Genomic DNA, 15,643 nt, shown 5'->3' with positions numbered 1-15,643 from the left:
ACACAGTGAAGTTGTTGTTGTGTTCTCGCTCACACTCACATGCACTGATGCTGCAACCACAGCCCTGAAGGCATCTGAACAGTACCAGGACGTATTTTGTGTATGTGAGGTTCATGCATTCTGTGTTCACCCTCAGATAGCCGGGGACATGGAAGCAATGAAGAGAAGACACTTGGACATGGTGAAAGAGCTGGAGGAGAACTTCCAGATCACAGCACGAGAGAATCAGGTGTGTGTGTGTGTGTGTGTGTGTGTGTGTGTGTGTGTGTGTGTGTGTGTGTGTGTGTGTGTGTGTGTGTGTGTGTGTCTGCGTGCATGACAGTGATGGAAATGATGCTGTGTTATCAGGAATGGACAGTGCAGAAGGTCAGATCTCATTTCCAGAACAAATTAAACACCCTGCGGAGAATCCTGGGCCTGTACCAGGAGAAGGTGGAGAAGAAGAACTCTGAGTGGGACAAGCGAGTTGTGGTCAGTGTCGCTGTCCATCTCTCCTTTAATGTCTCTCTTACTTAAGTCTCAAGACTCAAACCAACGTCATGTTCTTCTCTCCCTGTTACACAAATATCTGGCTCAACTCCTGCAGCTCTCTTGTGGTACACTGTTCTTCCTGGACATACCCTTGACATACACAGTAATCAATCAAACTCTTTCTTTTTCAAAATTTATTCCTCAGCGATGCTTCAATGCACACTGCAGTCATTTTAGAGGGAATATCAAACAGTAATTTTGGGATTTCTGTGTCTGCTGCAGGCCCTGACTGCTCAGAAGGAGCAGCTGCTGGAGGAGCAGAGAGCTGAGAAGAGGAGGAGTAAAGAGGAGGCTCTGCAGTGGCACAGAGAAAAGGTAGAATAGGAATGGAGCACCCTCTTCTGGCCATAATACAGTGACTGTAACAGTCATGCTGTTCCGCTTCATTTCATATTTATTACACAGTCGCTGCCTTTCTTTTTCGTTAGAGCAAAATGCTGGAACTGTTCTCCACCAGGCTGGACGCCCTGCACAGCCACCAGACCTCCAGTGAGTTTGCATGTATTCATAAGCATGTGTAACCATATTACACCCTTTATTAATGCTCTGTGACACTGAACAGCACTACAGGAACTGCAAATGGCCCGACAGGAAATAGGCAAAGTCCAAGAAATGTTGATGGCATCATCCCAGGAGCAGCAGGAAGCCAAAGAGGAAGGTGCAAGCTCAGAGAACAAAGTACAACAGACTGAGGTGGGTTGGGGTTAGTTACAATGACAATCTGTTTATATCTCAGAAAAGATTAGAAACATATGGTATTTCTGTGAAAATGATTAGCCAGCATCATATTTTTTGAAAAATAAACTATTATTTGAAATATACCCAGGGGTTTGGTTAAATCCATTGGGTTCTTCCTAAACCCAGCCAAACAAACCAACAAACAGACAGACGCAGGTGAAAACATGACCTCCTCAGTGGGGATAAATATGTTTTTGTGACTTGGGTGTTCTGACCCTTTGCACTGCTTGTATTTGCAGGATTGCAGTAAGTCAGATGTGCCACTGGAGGGGGCTAAAGCCCGTCTGGAGGAGTTAAAGGAGAGTTTGTACCAGAGGGAGAGAGAGATCACTGAGCTGCTGGAGGCAGAGAGGAGCCCCGGCCCTCCTCTTCCTCAGCCACCATGCAGTGTTCTGCTCCCCACTCTCATACACAAGGTACATACACAACTGTGAACCTGCACATTGAGCTCTTCTCAACATGACATTCTCTGCATTGCTCAAGTGTGAACTTCATTCTGTTCTCTTAGTCATCAGTTTGGTGACTTTCTTCTGCTGGTACCCAACAACTGCTTTGTTTTGTCTTTCAAGGCTCATGTAATCTGCAGTGCAGTGATTGAGACCAGAGCTCTTCTGGACCAGATGATTGAGGAGAACCGGGTTGCTCTGGTTGAAGCCAGAGACAAACTGGACCATCTACAAATGACTCGAGAAGACAGTAATAACAGAGAGGATAAGACCGCTGACCAAAAGCGGTTAGATCTCATGGGAGCAAATAATATATTGATTCTTGGTAGTTGGAATAACCAAAGCCAGTACAACTTTTATGTTTTCTTTATTCCTTTCATTGTCTGAAACATAATTATCATTAGGATTATTTTCTTCCACATTTCAGGTCATGTGAATATGAGTCAAGTTTGTCTTTGCTCCAAGACAGAGTGAGGGAGTACGAGGTCTCTCAAATGGCTTTAGACTGCATCAGAACTGGAGAGAGCCCAGGAACAAATGGTAAATAAACATCTTCAATCCCCTGGAAATGTTACTCAATACCTCCAGGTACGTAAGAGTAAGCAAAGCAGGCAGTCGTCTGGGGCCTCAAACTGAGAGGGGGCCCCTCAGGGACAGCTGATGACATTAGTCCACAGTGTGTGTGAAGTGCCTGCTATAGTGATTGAGGTTTGTACAACTTCACTACTTTACTGTTATGTGTCTGCACAGTAAGGCCTTTGTTTACATTTGGATACTAAAAGTGATTTTAGAGATTGAAATGATGTGGTTTGGCATCATATGTTTCTTTATGCTTCTATTTTGGGTAAGGGGGCACATTCCTGCTTAATTCCCTCAAATCTCTTTACAGGGATCGAAGCATGTCAACATGCACAGTTATGTAATGCATCACCTGCTACAGCTGTATGTTTGTGCATTAGATTTATGTTACAGAGTATAAGGTACATCTCTTCTATCAATGGCTTAAAGTTAAAAAAACCTTTTTACCCAGATTGCAATGCGGTCTCAGAGCTGGAGGACATCTTGGGACAAGGGACGATCCAAACCACAGAGGAAGTGAAGAGTGTCGGTCAGCAGCTTCTCTTGATGCAGGATCAGGTTGCTGTTTTTTTAAACTCAAGTCAGTGTCTCTGCTCAGATCAGACCTCAGGGCCTCCACTGCATCATTGCAGCTAGGATACACAACAACAGTCTTGATTAATGAAGCATCATACCTCTCTGATTTAATGGTTTCTATCATATACTGGATTCTTTTTTATGTTTTCATCTCAATTTTTTTACTTTGACATGTGAGATAAGCTGTTTTTCAACATTTTCAGAGCGTATTTCATGGATTTTGATGAAAAGATAAGGCATTCTTAGGTGACTAGTATTTATCAGTGCATATAATTTACTGCAGATCCAAATAAAGATTCTGGATCTAGTGAATTTAAATGTGGTTTCATTAGAGGACTGTTGGGCCTTGGCAGAGGTGCACTTGAGTGTCAGTCACATTGTCTGTGAATCAACACTTTGAGTACACTGAAGAAAGCCACTGACTCTTCCAATGTTTATTTTTTTAAGTTCCAGATGAATTAGCTAAAATGTTTTATCGAGAAATGTTTGTAATCTTTTCATTTTCATGCCTATTTTCATATTCTCTTTTCCGAAGCTAAAGCAAATGAAAGAAGAGAATAAGAAGATAATCGAGAACTACACATCAGAAAGGACAATGAGGAAGAAGTATTACAATATGGTGGAAGATATGAAAGGTACACAATAGCCAGCATTAAATGTTAATGCATGGAATTTCAATACAAAAAGCCTCCAAATTTTAAAGTTATTAAGGATTCATGACCCTCCCAGGTAAAATCCGAGTGTTGTGTCGGATTCGGCCACCGAGCCGCATCGAGGATGCACAGGGTGGGGCTGTGGTTGTGGAGAAAATAGATGAGTACTCTGTGAAGGTGGAAACCGCTCGTGGGCCGAGGGAGTTTCAGTTTGACAAGGTGTTCTGTGCTGAAACCTCTCAGGAAGACTTGTTTCATGATACCAACAGGTGAGGGGAGAGATTACTTCGAAAGCAGGGAACCAATGCAGTTCACACATTTTTAATTCCACACATGTAGGGGGAACAAAATGTGTTTCTCCATGAACAACTTTTTAAAAACTCAAATTGATCATGAAATAAATGTAATATTAATGAAGCAGATTAATGGAAGCCCCCCGGAGAGGCGTGTAATCCCTCAGCTAAATAGTTCAGATTATTTTCCCCCACAGATTAATCCAGTCAGCCATCGATGGTTACAACGTCTGTATCTTTGCGTATGGCCAGACGGGCTCAGGGAAGACCTTCACCATGGTGGGCGACAAGGAGCAGAAGAACCCCGGGATCTTGCCGAGATCCTTTCATGCCATGTTTGATATCATCAGGGAGAACAGCACCAAGTTTGACTTCAAGGTGACAGACAGGATCTCACTGGGAGAAAAGATTTTAAAGAACCCCACATCATCTTTTACTCTCTGTCCACGCCCTCCTCCTCCTTCCTGTGCTTCCTTATACCTTAGGTTTCAGCCTATATGCTCGAGCTCTACAACGACAGGCTGCAGGACCTCTTTGTGAGCCTGGCTGGTGAGGCCCATGCACAGCCCCAGTCCCATGGCCAGGCCAGGCGGGTGGAAATCAAGAGGAACAGAAAGGGGGTTGTGTTCGCCCAAGGAGCAGAGACAAAGGAGGCTTCCAGTGCCCAGGAGCTCTATGCTCTGTTCCAGCAGGCCTGCGCCAACCGACACATCTCTGCCACCAGTGAGTTCTCTGTACCGTGCCATGCTGCCTAGTTCAAACAGGGCCCTGCTAAATGGTTTGGATTAATCGTGTTAGTTACAGTCAGTGTGAGGGGAACATCAGCTCGGTACATCATTACTGGACTGGACGTTGAGTGGCAGAGCAACAGAACTGTAAATCCACGATCAAGAGTTATAACGTTATCAATAACAATTACAAATACAGTTTATTGACAGTGGAAACTGACAGGTTTCTATAAGGCTCACACACTTAGAAGTACTTAGGAAGAAATAAGTATAAGAATTACATGTATTTATCTGTAATTATGTAATTTTCTGTCTTTCAACAGAAACTTGATTTTAGCTGACATGATTAGACGAATTGATTCGTAATGTTGACAGTTTGCGTGTTGATCTGTAATTGATCAAGAAAAAACAGGACATTTCAGGAAGCATTTAAAAATATTTTATAGAAAAAAATCTATCAAATAAATTGTGAAGAATAATTATTAATTGGAAATAATTGGTAGTTGGATTCTCTAATAATCCATACACCTTTTTTATGGTTTATGTTTTCCAAGAAATGAATGTGGAGAGTTCTCGCTCCCATCTCATTGTTGGCATTATGGTGGAGAGCAGGAATCTGACCAATGGGAGCATGAGCACTGGGAAGCTGAGCCTAGTGGACCTGGCAGGCAGTGAGAGAGCAGCCAAGACTGGCGCCAAGGACCACCAGCTGAAGGTTCTCTCAAACGTTATGTCCCAACAAATGACTGTTCAAACTGATCCGATACAGTATTTCTAATGCTCTCTCTACATTCTCGACTCCTCTTCAGGAGGCCAACTCCATTAACAAGTCTCTGAGCGCCCTGGGTGATGTGATCTCAGCCTTGTCTGCGGAGCTGCCCCATGTACCATACAGGAACAGCAAGCTGACACAGGTTATCACAAACAATAATGAATTCAGACCAGGGCTGGGCGACAAAATGACATGAATAATTATCCTTATATAATTTTCATTAATAGCAATATAATGAAAGTTCAATCATCAGTTCAACATCAATATGTTGTTTATGCACAAATAGTGAGGAGGTGTATACAGTACACACTTGTAAGGAGCAAAAAACTCTCAAAACATAATAATGTGACATTTAAAGTGATAATTATTGATATTAAGTGATTTGAAAATGTATATCTTGATGTCATTTCTGGCCTAATTACTAGCCCCTCACTCTGATGATCCAGTTGGATTCAGTTTTGAGTGAACACTTAGCTGTCATCAGACAAATTACTGTAGCAGTGAACATTAAGTTGCTTAATCAACGTCGTCTCCCTCAGGTGATGCAGGACTCGCTGGGCGGTAATGCCAAAACCCTCATGATCGTCAACATTTCTCCCTCAGAGTGCAACCTCGACGAGACCCTCACATCCCTCATGTAAGAAGCACAGAGAGAGAGGTTCTCCCTGTCATTTATCTGTCATGTTAAAAAAACTCCCAAATAACACCTAAACCTCCTGAACCTTCCAGTTACGCAACGAGAGTGAAGGCAATAACCAACAATGCTCAGAGAAACATGGAGAGCAAAGAGATCGCCCAGCTGAAAGAGGTATAGTGTGTTTTTTTCACATTTTCAGCTTAACAAGACACACAGAACCATAACATGGGAGCAGGTATTAATCAAAGTAAAATGGAAGAAAAAAAAAGACTTAATGTGGCCCCCACAATATGGGGCCCCACGTGTAACTGAAAAAAAAACATTTAGTCATGGGGAGATGGGAAACAGATTTCCACAAAATGGCTATGCACTTCTTGGCAATGCACAAATACATTTTGAATTCCTCTCTGTTTTCTTTTTCCATTCCGTTTCTGACAGGTGATCATGAAGCTGAGGTCAGGACAGACTGTGGAGGAGGAGGACGTCTAAGCTGTGCACGACAACAGTGCAGTAAAGCGGTTCGATTGGATTGTTTGGAGCCTTCTTGTTTCTTTTATGCATTGCTTCTTATGAGGGAGAACGCACTTAGAGTAATTTTGATATTATATTTACTTACGTGGAGGGATGGGTGACATCACTATCGGGGCACATTCAGGGGATTGCGTGCAGTTTGTTAATGGGTGCTGGCTGCCTGGGTCTGTAGAATGAGGCCCCCACAATATGGGGCCCCAAGTGTAACTGAATAGGCAAATAGGAAGTCAGTTGGTCATTCAGTGTGCCTTCTATTGTGTGCTGTAAACTGCAATGAGTGTGGAGCCCATTAGAACCTGAGAGGTTAAGTTTCCAGGGCCCGTGACCTGTCCCTATACTGTTGCAGGGTCAGATCCTGGCTGGGAATGGACACACACGCAAAGGCCTTGTTATGTTGTTGCTTTCTTTTACTGGTTAACTAAAATTAGAACCTTATGACAAAAGGTAAACGCTGCTTAAAATGTGCCAACAATAACAGGACATTTTTTTATCATTACATTATTGCATTGCATTACTATATTAAAGGAAGTAGGTCAGGCCGCCAAGCATTTGTGTATATGCTACTGTTTTTTTTATATAACAAGAAGGCAATTATATAATTGAGAAGTCATAGAAAGATGATTTATTTTGCCGCTAACTGGTTTGTTTTTCTCACACTAGACGCCTTGTGTCTGACTAAAACTGTCAGAGCAAATACAAGGCTTCAAACAGAAAGTGTTTGAGCCAGGATGGCACTTCAGCCCTGATGAGGGATAACAGTTTCTATAAGTAGGCTGTCTTTTGTCTGCTCTTGGGCCCAATCTTAATTGTTCAGCACTTTTAATCTATTCCGCGGGCCCCACAAGTGCTTCTTTTTGTTACGCCACGTTAGAGCCATGATTCCTATAGCTTTGTCTGCTGTGTTTTATTGGGTGCTTTAGATCAGAGGACATGCAGTGCATGTTCTCATGTGATTTGTTATTCTTTAATGGGGGTGATAGTTTAAATCATACTGTGGATGAGAACAAAGTGAGGGACAAAGACGCAGAGTGCTGCAGTAAGCACATGGAGGACTGAGGCCGAGGTCTCATCGTGTTGTTGTGTTTGTTTAATCAATCCACACGAACCAATTCACCGTCAATGGTTCACAAACATGACCACCCACAGCTCAGCTGTGTTTGATGCCCCAACTGTGACAGGATGCTTTTGTAAAGTACTTTTACTTAATATTTTTTTATTAAATACATATTTTTTATGTAGTTTTACTTGACTTATAGATTTATTTTCAGGTAGTTTTCATTTTTACTCCACTACAGCAAATATCTGCTCTTAAGTAACCATAGGAGAATTGATCCAATCAGAGCAGTAACAATGGACCCCGTCTCCTGCAGCATCACTGGTGAAGAATAATCACTTAATATTGGATTTGGAAAAGGCCTCAGTCGAGACTCAGTCATAATGATAGTAGTAGACTGTTGTATTAGGGAACTACTGTTACTTTTATACCTTACATATAGCTAAAAGTACATTTAGATTTAGGATTAGATTCACTAAATCTAAATCTACATAAGGTATGGTTGAAAGTATAAGTACTAATTTACTTTAACTCAAGTATAAGGGTTAATGTGGTAATTCTACTTTCATTTGAGTACATTTCGGTAACACTTCCACCACTGCTTTTGTTAACAATCTGAGAACTACTTCATAGTAAGATGACAGTTACCTTTGAAATAGAAATATTACAACAAAGAGGTTAACCATTTTATTTTTTATTTTCAAGTTACATGTTTTTCTACAGAAAATGTGTATCATTAAAATACATTGTTAGAGGCAGTCTATACTGTTTTAGTGTACATATAACTCCTTATATATAACTTATGATTCCCATTTATTTTACTCTTTTCCTTGTTTTCCTTTTGTAAAATACATTATAAAAGTACCTTGTCCTTATCAACATTAATGAGGAGAAGCAGTTGCTGTGAAAGTTCATCTTGTCAAGAGGTCATTCAACATGTTTGCAGTTATAAATTATGAGTATAAGTTATGATAGCACACACCAAATCAATTGGTCCTTGCAATGAATGTGTGTTGAAATTAAATTCTCTCTACTCTCTCTAATTCAAACACCCTGAATCTATAAATATGAGATTATTGTTCTATAGCTATACAGTCAGATTCTGCAAACAGGTCACTGTACAGTAAAGGTCACACATCCAATTACTCCTTTTATAGTTACTTTAATTTAATTTCATCAATTTAAGACCTTTTCCTGGCTATAGAGGTTAATGAAGATAAGAGGGTTGCCAGTTTGAATCTTCTAGACTATTGCTTGAGTGCTCTTATGGTCTTTGTCAGTTTACAGGTATGAATCTGTTGGAAAAGTATATGAAAGCTCAGTAGACTTCGCCAAAAGTTTAAAACAGAGTTGTTGTGGACTTAACTTTCAACATTTTATAGGATAAAGTAACAAAAGTTCACCACAAGGATTTTGCCCAACAACCCCTTTTGTTCAAACTGCCATGCTTCTTTACATTTATCTCATGAAAATAGAACCGTGTAATTTCACGCTTCACTGTCCTCTTTACTTCGCTCAAAGACGTCTGGGACTGTATCTAATCTGAGTGTGTGGGAGGTCACAGTGCTGATGGGAGAGGAGGAGGAGGAGGTTAAAAATGTCTAAATATACACTTTTGCGTGGTTCCGCAGGGAGCCGCTGGAGGAGACTATGGAGGTGGGACGAGTTAGCTCAGCAGTGCGTCCCTCCAAGCGACATTTAAAAGGAGGAGCCAGTGAAGGGATGGGGGTGAAGAAGGGACCAAGACGAGGACATGAGGGGGATGAGGAGATGAAAGGGAATGCAAGTGATGAGGAGATGGAAAAAAGTTGAGGCGAGGAAGGGAGGACGAGGGCCAGTGACAGTGAGGATGAACCCTGCGTGAACACAGTTTGAGGCCTGGAGCGATGATCATCAATCTGAAACAGCCTCTTTCTCCCTCCCTCAGTGTTTAACTGGAACTAATATCTGAAGATAAAGACTTTTAATGGTCTGTTTTCAGCTAGTTTCATTTTTAATGTGGTGGGACAGGAAGGCAGGGGGACTTTACCCACCCTTTCAAAATATAGGCACAGAGGCACTTTAAATGACCCTCAATCCAAACATGAAGTTAGTTGATATTCAATGATATTAACATCTATTTTTCAATGACTTACATACGAATTGATATATAAAGCATATGTTGTCTTATGTTGTTCGTGTGTGTGCTGATGGTTTTGACCACATTTGCCTAAGTAAATATTCTACGAACAAAGAGAGGTACTGTATCTCTGTGGTGTTATAACGGTTAGCCAAAGACAGTGGCGAATAAAAAGTTATTAGTATTTGTGATTTGTGATTTTCTAAAACATCCACACAGAGCATCATTTGGGGTTTTGAAGCTCTAAAACCTAGAGGAGATGGTGATATTGTATGGACGCGGTTTCATCGTCAGACCAAAGTCAGTGCTGAGGTCTAGCTCCTGCCCGGGGACATTTTCAATCCGCAGCCCGTGGAGCAGCGTGGTGAGAAACACAAACATCTCCAAGCGTGCAAATCCATCTCCAAGACAGCGTCTCTTCCCCATGCCAAAGATGAGAACCTTCTCCATGAGCTCCTTGTTGAGGAGTCCTGATGGACCCAGGAATCGCTCAGGGCGAAATGTGTCTGGGTCGCCCCATTGATCACTGGGACAGAGAGAAAAACATGAAGACCAATGATGTGCACCAATTCTTATAATTCACACTATACACTGTCCAAAGTCACAATTAGTGATGAATGCTTGTGGCTACTCACACATCATGATTGACTTGATACTGATTGATGAAGACACATGTGTCTTTAGGAATGAAATATCCATTCAGGGTGATGTTTCTTGTGGTGCTAAAAGAGAGGAAAGCCTGAATGATTAGAACAGCACTCATCAGATCCCTTAGGATGATGCCGTAAATTCATTAGATCCTGATTTTTATTTGGATCCGCACTAAATTGCACACACTCAAGATCCAGTGATTATTCTCTGAGAAATCAACGGAAATCTCATAATGTTAAAGAAAAACATTCCTGGATCTGCCCCTGATTTAGACCCATATGAAAACTGAACATGTCCTCCCTTCCTCCACAAACTTTTACAGAAGCCAGTAGAGTAGGTTTTGTGTAATCCTGCTAAATAACAAACATAACATGCTTCAGAGATATATAGACCTTTACTGTACACAAGACAGTCTTACCAGTGAGGTATGGTGAAAGGGATGTAGGAAGCATGACGAAACACTTCATATATGAACGCCTCCGTGAAAGGCATCTTGGTCTTATCTGAAAACCTGGGCAGTCTGGCTGCTCCTATGTGGTCATCTGCAAGAGAATAAACACACCAAAGTTCCAAATGTAAGGATCTGGCGAGTGTTTGCACAAACTTTCAAACAATATGTTTCTGAGGCATTGTTGAGCACTGTAGGTGAATGTTGAGCAATGAAACATCGCAATTAAATATTTCACTGCAAGACAGAGTGCTTTTTTAAACTAGTAATATACATTGTAATGAGTAATCTTATGTATATGCATGGATAAGGATGAACAATGATACATTTGGAGATATATTTCTTTGAGTTACCACACAAACTAGACACGTTACAACCCCTCAGCTATGATGCAGGTTCAGATTTATTGAAGCTGGAGTCTGCAATGGTATCAAATCACTCTATAGCTAATTATTTTATATCTCATGAAACCACATGATCATAAGTTTCATTGGCTCACAAATTCTCGTATGTAGACTTTAGCTGCAGCTCAGCTCAACACAAACAGAAAGGTGTTTTGTCTTCTTTGAGTTTCTAACTTTTCGCACATATGCTCGTCTTTCAAATCAATTGCTCGTGCTCGTTCACTAATAGGTTTCCATTAAAGTGGAGAACCTGCTTTACAGAATGGAATGAAAAGCTTCTCAGTCAATTCACTGTATTAATTTAACCCTGATTCAAGTGATGCGTACAGTAGGTGAAGAGTGTTAATCTACATATGTGTTCAATGCCTTGCGTGTTACCGTCTTTGTGTCGGTCTGGATCAACTCTCTGACCTTTCTGTCTGTCTTTCTCTGTCTGTTCATGCCCCCCTTCTCTCTCTCTCTCTCTCCCTCTTTTCCTGATTCAGCCAGTGTCTTCTCTAAGTGTGCCCCCCCTCCAACCCATCCCACCTCCCCTCTGTGAAAAATGCAACGTGCCTCGGAACAGAAGACAGCAGCACTTCTGTCAGCAGACTTCAAAAGTAGCTCTGGCATCAGCAAATTGGATTGATCTTTTGTGGGTTTCTCTCGTGGCTGTCAGATTTTGTCTGTGCGGGGAGGGCACCGGGGTCTGCACATTGTTGGGTTTTTTTGAATGTGATTTTGCCTAAAATTCTGATGTCTGACACTTCATACTAGACTTCTGTGCCTGGCTCCTCCTGTGATCATACACTATTTAGAAAGAGATGCATTTTCACATGTCTACTAGTTTTCTATCACCGATAAACTACAGCCACAATATTTTCTCATTAGTTATGTAAAAATAATGTTATATTATAATATTAAAACACAAGACAGTACCTATCTCCTGCTGGATTCTGTCCTGGACGTCAGGAAACTTGACGAGGTACAACAGGCTCCACTGTAAACCAGCAATGATGGTGTCAAATCCTTCAGAAAATAACAAAGAACACGACTGCAATGAAAAGAGATCAATGGTTTCGATCAGTATGATCAGTTCCAAGTCATTATCATTATTGGTCATCCAAGAATGTGTTGTTTCTAACCTGCTCCAAAGATGTCTACGACCGTGTGAATGATCTGAGAGTTGGAGAGCACAGACGTTTCCTTATTTTCCTCCCTGTCCTCACAAAGTGCAATCAGAGCGTCTGTAATATCCCGGATACAGTTCTGCAATCACACACACATTCACACACATACACAATATGACAGGAACTATAACATTCGACTTTCTTAAGTCCCCGATGACATCATCATCACCTAAGCATTAAGCTATATTTGTCAACAACAGGGTGATTTGTGATTGTGTTGAAATGGTGGTTCAAAATTTAAAAGCAATAATTAGAGAAGAGACAGTATAATCAGTTATGGTACGACGCGTGTCTTCCACTGGGTTGCCAATTCCTAATTAGAGTGTGTGCGAACATTTTATCCACTCTGCACAAGAACAAAGGTCCCTCCCAGGGAACTTGTTTGTTATTTTTTGGCTACAGTCGCACTCACAACTACTACTGCATGAGTGCAATGTCAGATGAATAATGGACAGCAAATTAGTGCGACAGATCTATAGAAAATGACACTTTGTGTTACGTGATCCACCACAAGGGACCGTCCTTAATATATAATGTTTGTATTTTGTGATCACCTTGCAATAGATTGACAAGAGTCAAGATATAAACCATCCAAACCACCACTCATTATGGTGATGTCATGATACTAATGAGATATGTTTGTACTTTTCTTTGAAATATAAATTTTCTGTTGTGTGTCCTTCAAAACTTTAAATTTCGGCTTTGCTCATGTATTTTTCTGTATAGTGCCCAACAGTCATACATTAGATTTAAAATATGTGATGTACTCAGGTCCTGAAACACTGAGAAGATGATTTTGTTCTTCAAGAAATAGACTGCAAAACAATAGTGATTTCATTTTTGCTGTAGCTGCATGTAATTATGCTTTTCTTTTGCATTGTCCTCCCACTTAACTGATATAAATTCCGGTCTACCAGTGAATCTACTGGCCTCCTTACCCTATCAAAGGTGTTGATGTGCTCCTCAATGCTCCTCTCCATGAATCCATTCATCCTGTGGATGTGCTGCACCATCTTCCTCAGAGATGGACTCGGAAAGTAACGAAACACAGGGAAAAAATCAGCCAGGTTCCCTGCTGCAAAGATCCTCAGGACCTCGTTGTTGATGTGGACAATAGTGAGAAACTCCTTATCATTGTAGTCATACCTTTTCCCAAAACAGAGGGCACATACAACATTTGCCACTGAGGTTACCAAGGGTATCACTGGATCTATGCCCATCACATCTTGGCCCATTTCCCTTTTAGCAGCAACCTGCTCCCGAATCACCTCCACCATCTCAGCAGCCTCAGCACAGACATGCTCCTCCAGCAGGCAGGTGGCACCAGATCCCCTGGGCTCAGCCTGGGAGAAAGACCTGAGGGCATTTTTGCATAGCTTCTTATGGAGCATCCAGGCCGGTCCGTACTTCTCACTGAAGGTCATACTGGTCCCGTTGGCCACAGCAGAAAAGGTGAAAAGGTCAGGCCGCCCTGCAAAAGCATCCCCCTGTCGGACCAGTGCCTGTCTGATGGTGGAGTATCCACTCAGGACCACAACAGTCAAAGAGCCCAGATGCATCTGAGGTACAGGAATGATCACATGATAGAATGAGCAAATACCTCATCATTAGACCATCTTAAATGTTTCACACATTTAATTTCATATACCTTGAAAACATCACCGTAGCGGAGCCTCAGATGTGTTAGAGAAAGATGAATCTGGTCCCCCATCTGGAGCAGGTTACCGACAAGGGGCCACGGTGTGGGGCCAGGAAGAGGAGGATATTTAGTGTGGTCCCCCTGGGAGGTGTGTTGGTAGTTCTTTCGGCCCCTGAGGGCCATCAGGAGGAAGGTGAGAAGACACAGACCGACAGTGACACTAGACATAGAAGTGCATGGGTTCTCTTTGATGGGCAGAGTCCCAAACGTCAGTTTCATCTTGCTTGGTAAACTGCAAATACTGAGACATAGAAAGGAAGTGAAAAGTTATGTTTCAGAGAGAAAAGAGACCAACATTCAATTAGTTTGAAAATGTAGAGAGAATCTTTCTACAAAAAGTAAAAAGTATGCAATGGAAAGAAGGATGAAAACCAAACAAATAGACAAAGGTAGAAAGAGAGAAATATGGGAATCAATTTTGTAATAAAACTCACCATGTAGGCTCCTCTGTAACTTTGGTGTAAAGCGAGGAGTCAGAACCAGACAACATAGAGCAAAGCAGAGACAGGCAGGAGTCTCAGGTCTGATCCTGGGGAACCTGTCAGTGTTAGTGAGAGTGGCTCACAGTCCGGGACGTCCCTTTGAGCAGCAATCGGGCCCCCTGCAGAGGGAGCTGCTGCCCGCTCACAATAGAGAGGCAGACATGGCGAGAAACTTGGCTCAGGCCTCAGGTCAGCCAGTGACCGCATCGACCCATTTACCGCAGACTGGAATCATTCATAACAGGAGCCCCTCCTCTCCTGTTCTATAGCCCCTTATAGCGGGGGAGGCTGTTTGTTGCACAATATAAAATGTTTTTTTAAGGCCTTAAATATTAAGAAATGTGATTTAGAATAAACAGGGTTGCCTGGGAGCATAAGTGCACCACAATGATTTACTGATATTAAGAAATAATACATTTTGAAGGAAGGACACGTGTAGCTTAAATGCAAGTATGTTTTTACAGCTTGCTTTTAAATTCTTGTTTTTGAGGAACAATAACACATTGTTAAATATATGGTTATGATGAAAATGCTTTTATATTTCTATTGCTGTATTAGTTCAGTCTTACACCACCTTTGACATCTTAGGTGTAAGTAAAACTTGAATATGGAACATAATGATTTTACACAATGAAAGGATCTGAGTATTACTCCATCACAGGGTCACAGACCCCATCAGTTTTATGAACAGTGTAATTTTCACATTGTGCCACAAGGGGACGCTCTCTATCTGTTTGGCTCGACTTCATGTCCCCTGCAGTTTGACTGTGGTTGTGCTTTCAGGCTACAGATCCCCATAGTGATAGTGCTGATGTGATTTCACACACAAACAGTTCATCATCACATCCACAAGCCCTCAGGATCAGGCATGTTGTGTTTGTCAGAACATCAATGTCTCTGCTGACATCTTCTTTTTTGGCCTTTGGTTGTGTTGCCCCCAGTGCTCTGCTATTCTCTTGTATCCATGTTTGAATCTAACTTTAATGTCTTTGACACACTTGCCGCTCTCCAAACTGTCCCTGTCACCCCCTGACTCCTCGTGATCACCCTGATGCAGTCTGCAAACCATAGACTGTATCTTTATATTTCCCTCATCGTTGAAAACGAATTATAACTCAGCACGCTAGGTGGCG

General features: G+C 41.7%; 2 protein-coding genes and 2 long non-coding RNA genes across 6 annotated transcripts; 3 read left to right on the top strand and 1 right to left on the bottom strand.

The window, feature by feature from the left end:
* The first annotated feature begins 715 nt into the window (after nt 1-715).
* On the top strand, nt 716-1,213 carry LOC138407399 (uncharacterized). Its single transcript, XR_011240810.1, has 3 exons — nt 716-846; nt 960-1,020; nt 1,094-1,213. It is a non-coding gene; the product is annotated as an uncharacterized lncRNA (long non-coding RNA).
* Nucleotides 1,214-1,518: 305 nt separating this feature from the next.
* Nucleotides 1,519-2,255, top strand: LOC138407398 (uncharacterized). Its single transcript, XR_011240809.1, has 3 exons — nt 1,519-1,685; nt 1,839-2,002; nt 2,143-2,255. It is a non-coding gene; the product is annotated as an uncharacterized lncRNA (long non-coding RNA).
* Nucleotides 2,256-2,433: 178 nt separating this feature from the next.
* On the top strand, nt 2,434-8,236 carry LOC138407496 (uncharacterized). Its single transcript, XM_069524057.1, has 9 exons — nt 2,434-2,852; nt 3,406-3,792; nt 4,014-4,194; nt 4,302-4,539; nt 5,099-5,259; nt 5,354-5,458; nt 5,856-5,953; nt 6,046-6,124; nt 6,392-8,236. Exons 2-9 carry the CDS (start codon nt 3,587-3,589, stop codon nt 6,440-6,442), a joined length of 1,119 nt encoding a protein of 372 aa, XP_069380158.1. The 5' UTR covers nt 2,434-2,852; nt 3,406-3,586; the 3' UTR covers nt 6,443-8,236.
* A 32-nt stretch (nt 8,237-8,268) lies between these two features.
* On the bottom strand, nt 8,269-14,659 carry cyp1d1 (cytochrome P450, family 1, subfamily D, polypeptide 1). Of its 3 annotated transcripts, XM_069524055.1 has the most exons (9): nt 14,463-14,659; nt 13,978-14,269; nt 13,476-13,888; nt 13,268-13,358; nt 12,285-12,408; nt 12,079-12,168; nt 10,727-10,850; nt 10,293-10,379; nt 8,269-10,183 (listed from the first exon to the last, which is right to left on the bottom strand). In XM_069524055.1, exons 1-9 carry the CDS (start codon nt 14,516-14,518, stop codon nt 9,901-9,903), a joined length of 1,560 nt encoding a protein of 519 aa, XP_069380156.1. In that variant the 5' UTR covers nt 14,519-14,659; the 3' UTR covers nt 8,269-9,900. The 3 variants fall into 3 exon arrangements, with proteins under 3 accessions (XP_069380156.1, XP_069380157.1, XP_069380155.1); XM_069524056.1 differs by having other exon boundaries at nt 8,271-10,183; nt 13,268-13,888; nt 13,978-14,140; XM_069524054.1 differs by having other exon boundaries at nt 8,274-10,183; nt 13,268-13,888; nt 14,463-14,655.
* Nucleotides 14,660-15,643: the final 984 nt, after the last annotated feature.

The sequence above is a fragment of the Paralichthys olivaceus genome, chromosome 4 (genome assembly GCF_024713975.1).
Source record: "Paralichthys olivaceus isolate ysfri-2021 chromosome 4, ASM2471397v2, whole genome shotgun sequence".
Lineage (NCBI taxonomy): Eukaryota > Metazoa > Chordata > Actinopteri > Pleuronectiformes > Paralichthyidae > Paralichthys > Paralichthys olivaceus.
This window is presented reverse-complemented; position numbering and strand designations above follow the sequence as displayed.

What these genes read in the sequence shown, in the direction of transcription:
- LOC138407496 (XM_069524057.1), top strand. Translation starts at nt 3,587, where the DNA reads ATGACCCTCCCAGGTAAAATCCGAGTGTTGTGTCGGATTCGGCCACCG. An exon ending in GCACCAAGTTTGACTTCAAG is followed by an intron (nt 4,195 to 4,301) that starts GTGACAGACAGG and finishes CTTATACCTTAG; the next exon opens with GTTTCAGCCTATATGCTCGA. An exon ending in CCGACACATCTCTGCCACCA is followed by an intron (nt 4,540 to 5,098) that starts GTGAGTTCTCTG and finishes ATGTTTTCCAAG; the next exon opens with AAATGAATGTGGAGAGTTCT.
- cyp1d1 (XM_069524054.1), bottom strand. Translation starts at nt 14,518, where the DNA reads ATGTTGTCTGGTTCTGACTCCTCGCTTTACACCAAAGTTACAGAGGAG. An exon ending in GCTACGGTGATGTTTTCAAG is followed by an intron (nt 13,889 to 13,977) that starts GTATATGAAATT and finishes CCTGTACCTCAG; the next exon opens with ATGCATCTGGGCTCTTTGAC. An exon ending in ACATCAACACCTTTGATAGG is followed by an intron (nt 12,409 to 13,267) that starts GTAAGGAGGCCA and finishes GTGTGATTGCAG; the next exon opens with AACTGTATCCGGGATATTAC.